Genomic DNA, 16,150 nt, shown 5'->3' with positions numbered 1-16,150 from the left:
GTAAATAAGGTTGAAAGAGTACAGAGAAAATTTACAGGGATGTTGCTGGGTCTGGAGGATATGAGTTATAAGGAAAGATTGAGGGGCTTGATAGAGGTATAGAAACTTAGGCGGTGTATAGATAGGGTAAATGTAAGCAGGCTTTTTCTACTGAGGTTGGGTTGGACTACAACCAGAGCTCATGGATTAAGGGTGAAAGGTGAAAAGTTTAAGGGGAATATAAGGGGAAACTTCTTCACTCAGAGGATTGTGAGAGTGTGGAACCAGCGCAAATGGTGCATACAAGCTTGATTTCAACATTTAAAAGAAGCTTGAATAGTAGGATGATACGGGAATAAAAGGCTATGGTGCAGGTGCATGTCGATGGGACTAGGCAGATTAATGGTTTGGCACGGGCCAGGTGGGCCTAAGTGCTTGTTTGTATGCTGTAGTGTTCCATGTCTCTATGATTCTCATATGAAATGTATCGAATTCAGGGAAGGATATGTGGATAATCTGGAGCAAGTCAGTATAAAGAAGGGAACAGGAGGGAGTTGTGTTAGGTATCATGGATTGCATAAGAGTTAATAAGTCCCCAAGGTTGAATGAGATCTATATCAGGCTTCCATAAAAAGCAAAGACAGAGATAGCTAGAGCCACAACGGAGATTTGTACATCTCTATTAGTCATATGTGAGATGTCAGAAGACTGGAGGATAGTTAATGTTGTTCCTTAATTTAAGAATGGCAGCATTGGTGAGCCAGGTATCTACAGGATAGTGAGCCTCAGAGAAATGAGAAGGAAATTACTGGAAAAATCCTACAGGATAGGACTTATGTACATTTGGAAAGCCAGGAGCTGATCAAGCATGGCTTTGTGCAAGGGGATCCTGCCTCACTTACTATTTTTGATGAAGTTTTTTTGAGGAGGTAACTGAGAAGATTAATGAAGACAGGACAGCACATGTACTTTATTTGGATTTTAGTAGGGCATTTAACACACTCCTGAATGGTAGGCTGGTCCAGAAAGTTAAGACACATAGGATACAAAATGAACAGGTTAATTGGATCCAAAATTGCTTGGTGATGGGAGCCAGAGGAGGATAGTGAAAGGGTTTTTTTTTATTGGAAGGCTGGACCAGTGGTGTTCTGCAGGGATCAGTTCTGGGTCCTTTGCTGGTTGGTTTGTAGCATATGTTAATGAGAAGGCTGTAAATAGGGAAGGCATGATTAATGAGTATACAGATTAAACCACAGTTGGAGGTGTGTGGCTGGCAAGGAAGGCCATCTATGGCTACAGCAGGTTATAGATCAGAAGTAATTGAGGCAGACCATTGACAGATGCAATTTAATCCCAACAAGTGCAAGGTGATGCATTTTGGGAAGTCAGAGATTGGAATATATACAGTGAACAGTAGGGCACTGAAAATGCTGATGAACAAAGGAACCTTGGGGTTCACATCCCTCGTTCTCTGAAAACAACAAAACTGGTTGGGTGGTGAAGAAGGCACAGAATATAAAAGTTGGAAAATACCATGTTGCAACTTTCCAAAACACTGGTTGGATGGCACCTGGAGATTTGTGTCCACATTGGAAAGTATGTTTCTCTGGAGATCGCAGAGGATCCACCAGAATATTGCCTAGATTAGAGCACGTTAGTTATAGGGTAAGATTGGATAGGCTGCATTTGTTTTCCCTGAGAGGCTGAGAGATAGAGGTATATAATATTATAAGAGGCATAAATAATTTTTCCATGGTAGAGGTATCAAAAGCAAGAAGGCACAAGTTTATGGTATGAGGAAGGTTTGAGATTTCACAGAGAATATGTGCTTTACGCCAAGTGGAGCTATCTGGAGGTAGTGGTGTCAGATACAATCATTACATTTAAGAAACCTTTACAGACACTTAAATAATTAAGCCATAGAAGGATAAAGATCAAAAATGCAAGCAAATTACTTTGCATAGTTGGGCAATGATGTTGGCATAGATGTGATGGGACAAAGGTTTCATTCCTGTGCTGTACAACTCTCTGACTGTGGACTATTTACTAGAAGCAGGTATCCATTCCAGTCAACACATTTCATAGCCCTAGAATTAAGAGCACCAATCCTTCATTATCACTGGAGCCAATTCCTGGAACAACCTTTTCTCAAACACAGTTACTATCAGTTCAAGAAGGTAGCTAATTATCATTTCATTGAGGACTATTAGAGATGGGCACTAAATGTTGGTCTTGCCAGCTTCACTTGTAGCTGACGAAAGAATAAAACTTCCATTTAAGTTTAAATACTAAGCAAATCAACAAAAGTTCATAATCGGTGAGCTGGCTAAGTGTATGTTAATTTGGTAGCAAAGACTGATGAAACTTTTGAAGATGTTTTCCATTTTCTTTGATTCAGAGCATCTACTTTTGTCATTCCAGAATAATTTAAACAAAGTCACTGGTTTTATTTATTGCTTTGTAAAGTTAAACAATTTTTTGAAATTTTACCATGGATTGACAATGGGTAATATTCAGATGAAGTAGTTTTTTACTTGCAAAGCAATTCTATGGAGGGACTGGTACTTAATGTATCCCTACTTAAGAATGGATACCAGTAGACTGCACAATTCAGATTAGGCACAATACTACAATCACAGGGACACTGATTCCAAATATTATGCAAAGAAATACAAAGGGAAAACAAAATATTATCCTAAGAACTGGAAATACAGCATATCTGTAATATTATACTCAGGGAAAGATTATTTGTTACCGAAAACACTGGCCTGGACCTGTTCTCCCAGCTCGACCTGCACGCTGATTGGCATTGGCTTGGCTGATTGGATAAATCTGAAGAGCATCCATACCCATTCTTGGGTTAAAAACCTGGATAAGAAGTCAAACATTAAATTAGTGCAATGTATCTTAGAACACCGTCATTTAATTTTCTCACACTTTTTTAAAAAATATTGTTTCTTCTCCTAACCAGACGCCAGACAGAAAAATATCAAATTTTGATCTGCGAAAACCACAGAAATTCAACTTCAAGTCCTACAGAAATATTTCATTGATTCTAAAACCCAACTCAAATCAGTTTCACATTAGCCGGTTAAGTCAACCTTTTCTTTCTCCACATACACTGCCCAAGCTGCTGCAGGTTTCCAAAACTTCCCTTTTTGGCTCACGCTACGTCCACACTAGACCGGATAATTTTGAAAATGCCGGTTTCGCATATAAACGATAGGCGTCCACACTATGCGTTTTTAAAAATATCTCTATCCACATTGAAATGGAAATGTTGGCGAATCTCCTCCTCTTGCGCATGCGCAGGACACATCTACCAAAAACAAGCAACATGTTTGGTATCAAATCTCGCCATAAAAAAGTGTGCGTTTGTGTAGTTACAGACTAGAAAAACTTAAAACGACGGACAGCTGTTGGCTTTCGCGCAGGAGAACTTAAAAGTAAAATAAAACTGGAGCGTATGGAAGCAACCGACAGGGAGTTCACGGACAGATTAACCTGGCTGACGACAAACACTGAAAAACTGACTAACTCTGTTGCATTAATAAAGCACCTTGTTAAATGTATAAAATACGTCTGCATCAGTGTTATCTTGTATTTCCATACAATGTTATATTAGGCTGTTACACATCTATTGTCAGAAAAGTACTTGCATAAATAGGTAAACCACCTTCATACGAGCAAGGACAGAAAACAGGCCAAAGTGAGTATACTTATTTATTCAGTAAGTTATGTGTCTAAGTATTTGGTGAGTACATTTCTAACTCTGGCGTCAGTTTTGTTGCCGTCTGTTCTGAAGTAGTTAGGTTGCGTTCAACAAAACAATGAAATAGCGCACTGCCGTTTGACAGTGTTTTCAGGAGTCTCTGGTTACCCCGTCCACACTGCTCCGGCCAATCCGGCATTTTCAAAAATACACATTTTGGAGAGCGTTTCTGAAAAGCTCTGGTTTCAGGGGACGAAAACGCCGTTTTAGTGTGGATGAAGGGTAAAAACGAAGAGGAAAAGCCTCGGTTACGGATTTATCCAGTGTAGTGTGGATATAGCCTCAGTTCTCTGTGACAGTTGGCCTTGTTACACAGCTTTTACATGTTTCTTTGTTTTTTCTTAACTGCCCTCATTAATGTATCAACCAGATTGCTTCATATTTAGAGCTTCAGCATGGCAACTTCACCTCATCCAGTTACAGATATTCCCTTTCTTCTGTCCATTCCCTCTCCACCTTCTTTGCAACAATAAGCTAATTAGTTTTTCTCTTTCCCTATTTAAACAATGAATCTTCAACTTGAAGCATTTACTCAGATGCTGCCTGACTTTTGATGCTTCCAGCATTTCCTTATTAGTAGGTACTTACTTTTAATTTGCAGTATCCTGAATCAACAACAAACATGATGCCATCCACTGTGAGTGACGTCTCTGCAATGTTCGTAGCCACAATACACTTGCGGATTCCATCTGGAGCCTTTACAGAGAAGCACATTACAGAAATGAATATCTTCACTAGTCCCAGACATAGTGAACTCATCAGTATTATTTTTAACTTTTGATTTGATGTTGTGGGGAAATTAACCTGCTGTTTTTCAGTCAAACCACAATGAGGGTTCAAGGGTTGTTTGTCCTTAGTGATTCATATGTTGTTCGGTACATTAAGAGAAACGTATATATTTACATACAACAAACTTTTCTCATAAGTGAATGATTGTGAAATCTTCCAGGCTTCAATTGAATATAATATGGAAGAAAATACAATTATAACTGCTAAGATGTAAATGGACAGTATTTGAAAATCTAAAGGTGAAATATATTATAGGGAAGAGGGGGAAAGATCAGGGAAATGGAACTGACTAAAATGTTTATAAAGAGCTCAAGCAGATTCAATAAGCCAAATGGTTTCCACTTTTTGCCATAATAATTCTATGTTTCCAAACAAAAACACATGTGCAGAAGTCCTCCACATCACATAACTTAGTTATTCAGATAGAGATGAGGGTAAATTTAGTTTAATACACTGACGTTATAAATTGGGGAGTTACAATACCTACATTGAACCCTGTTATGAATGTGAGATCACAAAAAGCTGATCTCAATATGATAGCCCAAAAATATACCGGCATGTTGATAGACTACTGCAAATTATCACAAGGGCAAAAAGGAAGCCAAGGAGATTGCTAGGCATTTATAAGAAATCTTAAGTTGTAAGGGTACAAGAAAACAAAGAGAGGAGGAAAAGGGATCTGAACCGCTTTCTTCAGCAACATCATATCAAATTCAATGGTGACACCTGCAACACATTTCTAAGATTCTGTCAATACAGAGAAACTGAAAACTCACGTACTTTCAGCTCACTTCATGAGCAAAAATACATGTTTGTACCTTTTGAAAAATCTTCGCCTGAAGATCAGAAGGCAGCTGGGAATATATTGGTAAGACTGCCAGTTGGGGAGCATTTTCTAGTTCTTCCAGACGTTCAACTATCTGATCACAAGTCACCTAGATGAAAAAGGTACATTTTCATTAAAACAAATCAACTATTTTGTCATTAACAAATAATCCTCACACCCATTCTCAAATATTAATCAGTGAAGTTTAATGGTTTAATTCATTTCTATTTAGTCACTGTCATTGTAACCCTCACTACACTACTGCCCTCCATTCTCACCATTAATCCAATTCTGGCCTCTTAAGCATCCTGAAGTTTATCCACTAATCTATTAGAGAGAGAATGACTGCGAATTTGGGCAATCGACCTTGTTTCTAAAGCTTACAAGATTGAGAGTACCCATTTCTGGTTCATCTTTTCCAAGACAAAAGTTTTGTTCCCTCAACTAAACTAACTATCCTAGCCAGAACATTTGTTACGATATCTTCCCTTCCCTCATAACCTGGGGCTGCTGAAAGACATCAGAAGTAGTAAGATATCAAGTGAGCAAGAAGAAACAAATGTTTAGAATAATACCATGATTAGAAAGAAAATACATTCTGTTCAATACAAAATCAGAATTTACTTTTACTTATTTAGAGATCTCACAAAGTAACAAGCCCTTCTGGCTCAACAAGCCCGTGGTGCAGAATTACACCCATGTGATCAATTAACCTCCATAACCAATACATCTTTGGAATGCGGGAGGATACCACAGCACCCAGAGGGAACCCACACAGTTACGGTGAGAATGTATAAACTCCTTACAGACAGCAGACCCAGATCACTGACAGTGTAATGGCATAACACTGACCACCATGCTAACCTGCCTCCCGAGCTTATACAAAACAATGTAGTGTGGCGACCCACTTCCCAGCGCACTCGAACCGGCTCACAAAGTGGCGCGCGCCGGCATTGAGGCCAGTCCCAAAGAGGGCGCCAAGCCTGCTTCACCAGCAAGGGGAAAAGCCCACGCATGGGACGGGACTGTGAATATGCATTCCCGCCCGGGGAGGGCGGGAACAGGAAGGCTTTAAAGCGAGGCCGCAAAGTTTGAATAAACCTCTTTTGCAACTGCAGCTCACCAACTACATGTCGTTATTTCAGCGCTGCGTGTAGCACACCGCTACAGAAGCAACAAACATAAAATGCTGGAGGAGCTCAGCAAATCACGCAGCATCTATGGAGGGGAATAAACAGTCTGCATTTCATGCCAAGACCCTTCTTCAGGAATGGAAAGGATGGGAGACGCCAGAACAAGAACTTAGGGTGAAAGGAAGGGGATGATAAGTGAAACCGGGTGGGTGACATGGGTAAAAGGCTGGAGCGGAAGAAATCTGGTGGGAGTGGTGGGAGAGGAGAATGGACCATGGCAGAAAGGAAAGAAGGAACACCAGGGTAGGATTCTGTGATAACAAGTCTAGGTAAGTTCATGGTCAAAGAGCTGGAAAGCAGCAGAGATCACACAGGGAGAACACTGAGAGAGGTTCTCACTGAACTCCAATCAAAGAGCAGATTTAAACTTCTTCAGGGTAGTCATCCCTCAAAGAGACTTCACAATGGAGCAGCAAATCATAAACAGAAGAAATTCTGCAGATCCTGGAAATTCAAAGCAACATACACAAAATACTGAAGGAACTCAGGGGGTCAGGCAGCATCTAGGAATATGAATAAATAGTCAACGTTTCAGGCTAAGACCCTTCTTCGGGACAGGAAAGGAAGGGCAAAGACGGCAGATTAAGAAAGTGGAGCGAGTACAAGCTAAAAAGTGATAGGTGATGCCAGGTGGGTAGGAAAAGTAAAAGGCTGGAGTGGAAGGAACCTGTAAGGAGAGGAGAGAAAGGGAAGAAGGATGGGCATCAAGGATGAAATGGAGAAAAGGAAGAAAGTTAGGTACTGTGGTAGTGAGTCTGGGTGAGTATATGATCGAAGAGTTGGAGGGCAGCAGAGATCACAGAGTGGAAGCAGTGAGAGAACATCCGCCAAAGAGAAGATTTAACTTCTTCAGGGTAGGCATTCCTCAAAGAGACTACTAGGAAGACCTACATTTATGTAGCCTTTCACAACCTCAGTAAGACCTAAAACAATTTACAGCTGATTAATCTCTTTGAACTGCAGCTACTGGAATCATGTGAGAATCAATTTACAGACTCGTAGGATGTGATAATTATCAGATAATGTGCTTATTTTTCAAGCAATTTTGACTAAAGGATAAACATTGTGCAAGACCCTGGGGATAACTCACTTGTTCTTCAGAATGGATTCGTTTCGTCCTGAGGGCACAGAAAGGATGCCAGTTTAACATGCCTTCTGAAAATCCTGCACTGAAATATCAGCCTAGATTTTTTCTGCTCGACGCTAAACTCTTAAGTGCAACTTAATTTCACAATGTTCTAACTAAAAGTCAACATTAGCACCAGATGACACACAGAAAAGGTAGCAAAGGAAGCTTAAGCTTTCACATATCTGGCTTCTAATGCAGGCAAATCCAAAGTCTTCTGGAAATTCCTTACTGAGTTGATCCTGCACTCACTAGCTCTCTTCACTGACAAATGAAGTATCTATGACATTACATTTAGATAGATAGATAGATAGATAGATAGATACTTTATTCATCCCCATGGGGAAATTCAACTTTTTTTCCAATGTCCCATACACTTGTTGTAGCAAAACTAATAACATACAATACTTAACTCAGTAAAAAAAAATATGATATGCATCTAAATCACTATCTCAAAAAGCATTAATAATAGCTTTTAAAAAGTTCTTAAGTCCTGGCGGTTGAATTGTAAAGCCTAATGGCATTGGGGAGTATTGACCTCTTCATCCTGTCTGAGGAGCATTGCATCGATAGTAACCTGTCGCTGAAACTGCTTCTCTGTCTCTGGATGGTGCTATGTAGAGGATGTTCAGAGTTTTCCATAATTGACCGTAGCCTACTCAGCGCCCTTCGCTCAGCTACCGATGTTAAACTCTCCAGTACTTTGCCCACGACAGAGCCCGCCTTCCTTACCAGCTTATTAAGACGTGAGGCGTCCCTCTTCTTAATGCTTCCTCCCCAACATGCCACCACAAAGAAGAGGGCGCTCTCCACAACTGACCTATAGAACATCTTCAGCATCTCACTACAGACATTGAATGACGCCAACCTTCTAAGGAAGTACAGTCGACTCTGTGCCTTCCTGCACAAGGCATCTGTGTTGGCAGTCCAGTCTAGCTTCTCGTCTAACTGTACTCCCAGATACTTGTAGGTCTTAACCTGCTCCACACATTCTCCATTAATGATCACTGGCTCCATATGAGGCCTAGATCTCCTAAAGTCCACCACCATCTCCTTGGTCTTGGTGATATTGAGACGCAGGTAGTTTGAGTTGCACCATATCACAAAGTCCTGTATCAGTTTCCTATACTCCTCCTCCTGTCCATTCCTGACACACCCCACTATGGCCGTGTCATCAGCGAACTTCTGCACATGGCAGGACTCCGAGTTATATTGGAAGTCTGATGTGTACAGGGTGAACAGGACCGGAGAGAGTACGGTTCCCTGCGGCGCTCCTGTGCTGCTGACCACCGTGTCAGACCTACAGTCTCCCAACCGCACATACTGAGGTCTATCTGTCAAGTAGTCCACTATCCAATCCACCATGTGAGAGTCTACTCCCATCTCCGTTAGTTTGTGCCTTAAGATCTTGGGCTGGATGGTGTTAAAGGCACTAGAGAAGTCAAGGAATGTAATCCTCACAGCACAACTGGCCCCATCTAGGTGAGAGAGTGATTTGTGCAGCAAATACATGATAGCATCCTCCACTCCCACCTTCTCCTTATACGCAAACTGAAGAGGATCCTGGGCGTGCCTGGTTTGTGGCCTCAGATTCTGTATTATCAGCCGCTCCATGGTCTTCATCATTTAAGGTGCAAGCTATCACTGCAACTTGCATTAAATTGGTGAGGTTTGAATCAAGTCATAGAGCACAAAACGTAGTTCTTCATTGGCCAGTCGAGAAGCCTATCAACACTGACATCCTGGTGAATTTCTTCAGAACTTGTTCACATTCTATCACATCTTTTCTACACTGAGTGTCCAGAACTCCAAACAATACTCCAAGTGTGACCTAATCAACATCTTGTACAACTGCAACAGGATGCCTCACAATGGTTGTCCAACTTCAATTTAGTCAATGGTTACACTTGAAATATAGTCAATAAAAAGAACTGCAACCTCTTTGTCCTTCAACAAAGAAGATGAATTGTGCGCATCGCAGAAGAAGAATCTGGATTTTTAAAATTGCATTTCCAAAGATAGATGCCCAACTTACATCAATGCATGAACCAATAATGGTTTGGGAATTATAAAAAAATCTGGGGGACCCAGATAGACACATTACTGTGTACACAGTTAGCTAACACATGGAAAAAATGTGTTTGACAAATTCTGATAAAACATCAACCTTGTACGTTAACTCTTTTTCTCTCAAAATATATTCCCAAATCTGAACTTTTTCCAGATCCATATCTCCAGTAAGCACACAATTTTGCAACTGTCTAATGTTTCATCCACTCTCATGTCCTAGGTCAGGATGTACAACAGTGATCTAATAAACATGTCATGCTTTTTTTCAGGATTGAATTATGCTACGATTCAATCAACAGACTTCCACAAAGATTTAAATGAAATTTCAGGACCAACGTTACCAAAGCAAATTTGCAAAACAAATCACAGCATATAGTCATTTTGAACAAAAAAAGCGCAGATTTTAATTGTGACTGTTTTTTTGGTGCTGAATGGAAAAATAGACAATTTTCTCATCAGACTGCAAGGTCAGCAATCAATCCACTCGATATGCCAATCATTCAATGCTGCTTTCCACATGTATAGTAGAACAATGTCACTCTCTGCAGTGTTGATGTCCTACTGATTCAGAGAGCTACTTATTGTGATTAAAAGACACCTTTTTATGACATTATGAATTTTGTCAAAGGGGTGAAAGAAATGAAAGAGAAGAAATTATACTATTTTGGAACTTCATTGATGGCTCCCTCACCTCAATATCTTCTTGACCTGGCATAAATATCAGTATGTCACCTGGAATATTTGACAGATGAATTTGAAGAGACTGCTTAACCCCTCCTTCCACATAATCTTCTGTGGGGGTCTGTAAAATGATACAGAAGTTAAACACTAAATACACTAATGTAACACATGAACAATTATAGGTAATAACAGCCTATACTTTACTTTTATATTTATTCAGAATAACAGCAACAGAAGTTTTGTAAAAGTTTGGTTCTTTGTCAAGTTAGTAGCTAAACCATAAAATATCAAAAATTATCATTACTATAATTTGCTTAAATCCATTTTATTATTCATAACATTTTTCATGGGAAAAGTCTAGGTACATAGAAGATATTCAGGACTCCAAAAATAATTATTAATTTTATTCGTGAAAGTAATTGACTTAATTTTGTAGATTTTTAAAATGCAATAGTGAAACTGAGCAAGTCTAATATATTGAGGGCTTCATGAAAAAGAGTAATTTAATAAGAGCTTAACTAAGTGAATAGTGAAATTAGCTGAAGCACTACTGGGTTTGATTATTAGGATTTCTGATCCCAATAGGCACTTCTAATGAAGTTTGTACTAGATATTTTACTATCTAGCATTACTTAGCAAATGTACAGAGATACAGAAAAAAAATCAAAATGACAAGATAAAGACCTAGGGTCATCAATCCAGTGAACCCATTCAACAAGCAACTGTATGGACACTGACCGACGGCCACAGGATTTTATCTTGTATAATCTATATATACTCCAAAAGAAAAAAGTAGTATCTTTTAAGTATCTGATGACTTTTCCCTTCTTATATTAGTAGTAATAAAATAAGATGCCAAACCACAGCAACCATACTCTTCACAGTTCAAGTGGATAGATCAATGCTTAAAAATTAGACATCACTCGCCCACGACATAGATTTTGAATATTTTTAAGATAGATTGCTCCTTGTACAAATATATACTGTGCTATTTAAGTGTTGATTCTCTATCCAAGAGGGTTGCGGAGGCTAATTCATAGTGAGAAGGAAATAAGTAAATTTCTGGAAAATCATGGAATCAAGGTCTATAGGGAACTGGCTTGGGGGAGGACATCATGCCTAACATAGATCAGTCATGTTCATACTGAATGACTGAGCAAGCTAAGAGGGTCCTCCTCATGCTCCTGTTTTCTTACATTCACATTTATTATCTTTCATTTTTTAGCTAACTGCAGATGTCGGGTCCTCACCTGGAATTTTTTCTTTTCTATTTGTAGTTCAACAAGAAGATGCTTTGGGAAGAAATGGATGGACATAGAAAAATGAACCAAAGAGAACTGCTTAGAATGATCCCTTCAGAATGCTGGGAGGAGATAAATAGGGAAGATTTGTTTGGTGGTACCATTACATTGGAGGCACAATGAACAGCAGAAAACAATTTATTAAATTTGAAAGATAATGGTGTGCAAAGTGAGAACAAGGAAATTCTTAATCTCATTCTTGGTTGAGAGCAGGATCAGTCCAGTGTGCTGTCAACAATGGTGCAGGAGACTGTACCTTGGAGTAAAGAGGAATTATTATCAGAAACAATGGCATGAAAGTTGGTACTTTCGGATCAAAAGATACAGGAAAATTGGGAGAATAGAATGGAGTTCCTACAGGAAGCAGAACGGAAGATAAAGACATCAAACCTCCAGGCATCCGTGGGTTTGCACTGGACACAGGTCATTAGCTGCCTGAAAGAGTGATCAACTTGAACCTTGTACTTAATCTACTCTAATGCCTACTCACAATGTGGTCACTTCCACTTGGGGTAATCAAGGATTAAGTGGCCATTTTGCAAAAAGGCTTCAACTAAGTTCACAATTAACTCAAAACTTTCAATCACTAGTCATTTTAATCTTCCATCTCAATCCACTCTAATTCCTGTCCTCTCCCTCTTACATTCCTCCTACAAGAACAACTACAAGAGCAGAACCTCATCTTCTGGACAAAGCACAGGCTAACCAACACTACAATGAGTTCAACAATTTTAGATAATTAGCAGTTTTAATATTTTTATTTCAGGATCTTCCAAACTGCTTTAGAATTTCAGATAAACATTCTGACTTTAATCTTCCCCACAATGTTAGTAACTTTGCACTATCATCCCTTTTGTCACTTTATCCCTCGCCTTCCACTCGATCATAAAACTATTTTGTTTTATCCTCTCCACTCACTTCAAACCACAAAACTCATTTTCTTTAATTCTTCCCGCTTTTGATGAAAGGTCATAGATCTGAAGAGTTAACGGTTTTGTTTTCCACAAATTCTGGCTAAACCTCTACATGAGCGCTGCTTTAGAGAGCCAGCATCTACAATGTTATGTTTATGCAGTTTAAGACATCTTATATATCACATAGAAATTAATAAACTAAACTACCAACATGAGTCAAAATTTACAACAGGTATTATACCTTACTGAAGAAAATATCCACTGGAAATGTCCGGCCTGGGATATAAAACACAGGAACATTCCCAAAAAATACTGCAAATTTGTCTGCATCCATAGTTGCCGAGGTAACAATTAGCTTTAGATCAGCACGTCGTGCTACAACCTAGAAAAAGATAGATATCAGTTGCAGAGAAACAATTATTCTTCAAATTTCTACATTACTATCAATATAAAGTCAATCAACTTAACATAACTAATAAAACAAAAAATAGAAATAGAAAAATATCAAAGTGAGATACTTAATGTACAAAACTGATACTAATAACTTGCTTTGCTTTATATAAAATATACATACCTCTCGAAGTAAGCCAAACAGTACATCAGTGTTTAGAGAACGCTCATGGGCTTCATCCATGATAACAGCACTATAATGATCCAAATCTGCTTCCCTCAGAGATTCTCGAAGTAGAATACCATCTGTCATATATTTAATGACAGTTTTTTCAGAAGTACAATCTTCAAATCGAATAGCATAACCCACCTAAGAAAATAATAACATGCAGAAGTTCTGAAAAGTGACAATGAATAATTTAAAGATTTTAAAGGAAGTGTATTTACAAAAATTAACCAACATTTTTATCCTTTAGACTGGAGCGATTTCATATCCTAATTAATGATATTTGATCTAAATTGACCCCTGATCACTTCCACGGGAATAACAACCCTAGATATGAGGTGAAAAAACTTGACTGGGAAAGTAGAAAGTAAAAAGGAACAATCAATCTTCAGGAGGAAAGGAATTGTTGACATTTCAGGTCTGTGTATGGTGTTTGACCACTTTTTTTGTTTTGGATTTCCAGCATCTTCTGTTTTGCTATCCTTCAATGAGCTAATGCATCTCAGTATATAGGCATGGATGATGGAGTACAGTTGGATGAAGCAGTAGAGGGAGAAATATCATAAATCAAAGTATAGAAAAGTTTTGATAAACATATTGTTGGCAGGTCTAAAAATAATCTTAAAGTTGCACTTCCAAGTTGCTACACTTTCAAAAAATATCTCCAAATGAATGTTCCCCTGCTTCAAGAAACCTGTACAAAGATTTAACAATTTCCCAATTAGATTTGCCTGTCTTATCCCTTCAAATAATCGATTCAATAATCATCTCAACTTGAAAATCTGTTTACTGAAAACCTGACTGCCTAAACCAATGTCCAATTTGTAGAGATTTCTCTTCAATGAATGGAAGATGTGCAAGTGAGTTATAATCCTCCATGGAATACAGAATGTTATCACTGGGAAATGTCATCCCTCCATAGCAAAGTTGTTCCTTTGGACATACAAATCCTGCTTCAGGTATGACTTGACATATTTTATTAATTGTGCTTTATCATTTGAATATTTTCAATTTATTCACAGCTAAATGTCAGCATCATAAAATTCTCAAATTTTATATTATTATTACAATACTAGCAACAATATACAATCATTCTTTAAAAAAGTGTTCAAGTATCTGAATGAAGCACTGTTCATAACTTGTTTACTCTCATTCGCTGACTTTTTCTGAAGATCTGATTCTATGCTATTCTTGAAGTAAATGTAAGCTAAGCACATAAATGTCCTTGAATTACAGATAAGCTTTCTTTAACGTAAGGCACAACTTGTGAGCACAAAATAAATTTTAAATTTTTTTAAATAACTTTACTTAATGATGATGCTTTCAATTCTCATTGAGAATATAATACATTGAATGTACTGTTTCATAATTATTACTATTAAAAAGAAAAGTTATTGCCATGTATCTCAAGTGTGCATATTGGTATTTTTATACCATACAAAATGCAGACCAAAATTATTTCATTACCTCTTCTCCAAGGTTCACATTCATTTCCTCACTAACACGTTTTGCCACAGACATAGCCGCCACACGTCTGGGCTGAGTACATCCAATCATGCCATAGTTTGAATACCCATCTTCACTAAGATACTGTGTTAGCTGAGTGGTCTTTCCACTACCAGTTTCTCCAACAACAATGACCACATTATTATCACTGTAGGAATGAAGGAAAAAATATTTAAATAATGCTCCCAATTGCTTACACCTTCCCCAGTTTGGTTTCTCCTGTTATGTCCTTAAACATACAATTAACAGTCAGTCTGACCATGAGGTGCATTGAGTACTTCTTCAAGAATTAATATCCCTCTGCTTTCAGAGAATGGAAGGTATACTTTAAGTGTGAACAACATATCACCTAAATTAAGCATGAGAAATACTAGAAACCTTTAGCATTAGGCCGGGTCAGAAAATCAGGTAAGTCAGGTAGAATGTGAGAAAGAAAGACAGTGTTAGTACTCTCTTCCATAAATCTGTGTCTCAATTATTGCAAGAGCAACAAAGACTTCCTTTGGTTGGAAGTCCAAGATTTTACCATCAGCTATCAAACTGATAGATTCCCCAAAACGTAATGCATGCAGCTGTCACGGTTCATTTGTACCAATTTATAATTTATTAGACTTCCAAAATAAGACCGCAGACTCAGGAGCAGAATTTGGCCATTCAGACCATCGAGTTTATTCCATCATTCCGTCACGGCTGATTTATTATTCGTCTCAAGCCCTCTCTTCTGCCTTCTCCCCATAATCTTTGATAACCTTACTAATCAAAAACCTATCAACCTCTGCTTTAAATATACCCAACAACTTGGCCTCCACAGGCATCTGTGGCAATGAATTACACAGGTTCTCCACCTTCTAGCTGACAAAATCCCTCTTCATCTCTGTTCTAAAGGGTGTTCTCATATTCTGAGGCTGTGCACTTTGGTCCTAAACTCCTACATTACAGAAACATTTTCTCCATGTCCACTCCATCTAGGCCTTTCAATATTCGATTATATTTCAAAGATCCTCCCCTCCACCATTCTTCTAAACTCCAGCGAGCATGGGCACAGGGCCATCAAATGCTCCTTATACATGCAACCCTAAGGTTCGGCCAACATGTGTCTGTCTAGGGGAAGGCAGCCTCTGGCCCAACCAAACTGAGAAATCTCGTTTGTGTGGCTGCTGCATAATGTGTTGACTGGTTACAAATCCGAACCGCAAAATACCAGACAGCACACCATATGCAATTAAACGAGTGAACTTTACAAATCTTAATCTGACTACAGGGTTAGTGAAGAAGGTAAAAAGAAAAAGGGCCGTTTTTAATGAAACAGTCTAATGTGCACGTAGGAACACACGATTTCCTCCAGTTGTTTCCCATTGACCTCCTCTAAATGTCACC

General features: G+C 38.6%; 1 protein-coding gene across 1 annotated transcript in view; it reads right to left on the bottom strand.

Annotated features, from left to right (window-relative positions):
• Positions 1-16,150, bottom strand: part of dhx38 (DEAH (Asp-Glu-Ala-His) box polypeptide 38) — a 99,736-nt gene that overhangs the window by 32,950 nt on the left and 50,636 nt on the right. Inside the window, exons 13-19 of the mRNA XM_073070289.1 lie at positions 14,735-14,921; positions 13,226-13,411; positions 12,893-13,033; positions 10,447-10,557; positions 5,359-5,475; positions 4,340-4,447; positions 2,735-2,847 (exon numbers count right to left, since the gene is read on the bottom strand). Coding sequence (XP_072926390.1) covers positions 2,735-2,847; positions 4,340-4,447; positions 5,359-5,475; positions 10,447-10,557; positions 12,893-13,033; positions 13,226-13,411; positions 14,735-14,921 — 963 coding nt within the window. The remainder of the gene's footprint in view (positions 1-2,734; positions 2,848-4,339; positions 4,448-5,358; positions 5,476-10,446; positions 10,558-12,892; positions 13,034-13,225; positions 13,412-14,734; positions 14,922-16,150) is intronic.

The sequence above is a fragment of the Hemitrygon akajei genome, chromosome 17 (genome assembly GCF_048418815.1).
Source record: "Hemitrygon akajei chromosome 17, sHemAka1.3, whole genome shotgun sequence".
NCBI lineage: Eukaryota > Metazoa > Chordata > Chondrichthyes > Myliobatiformes > Dasyatidae > Hemitrygon > Hemitrygon akajei.
This window is presented reverse-complemented; position numbering and strand designations above follow the sequence as displayed.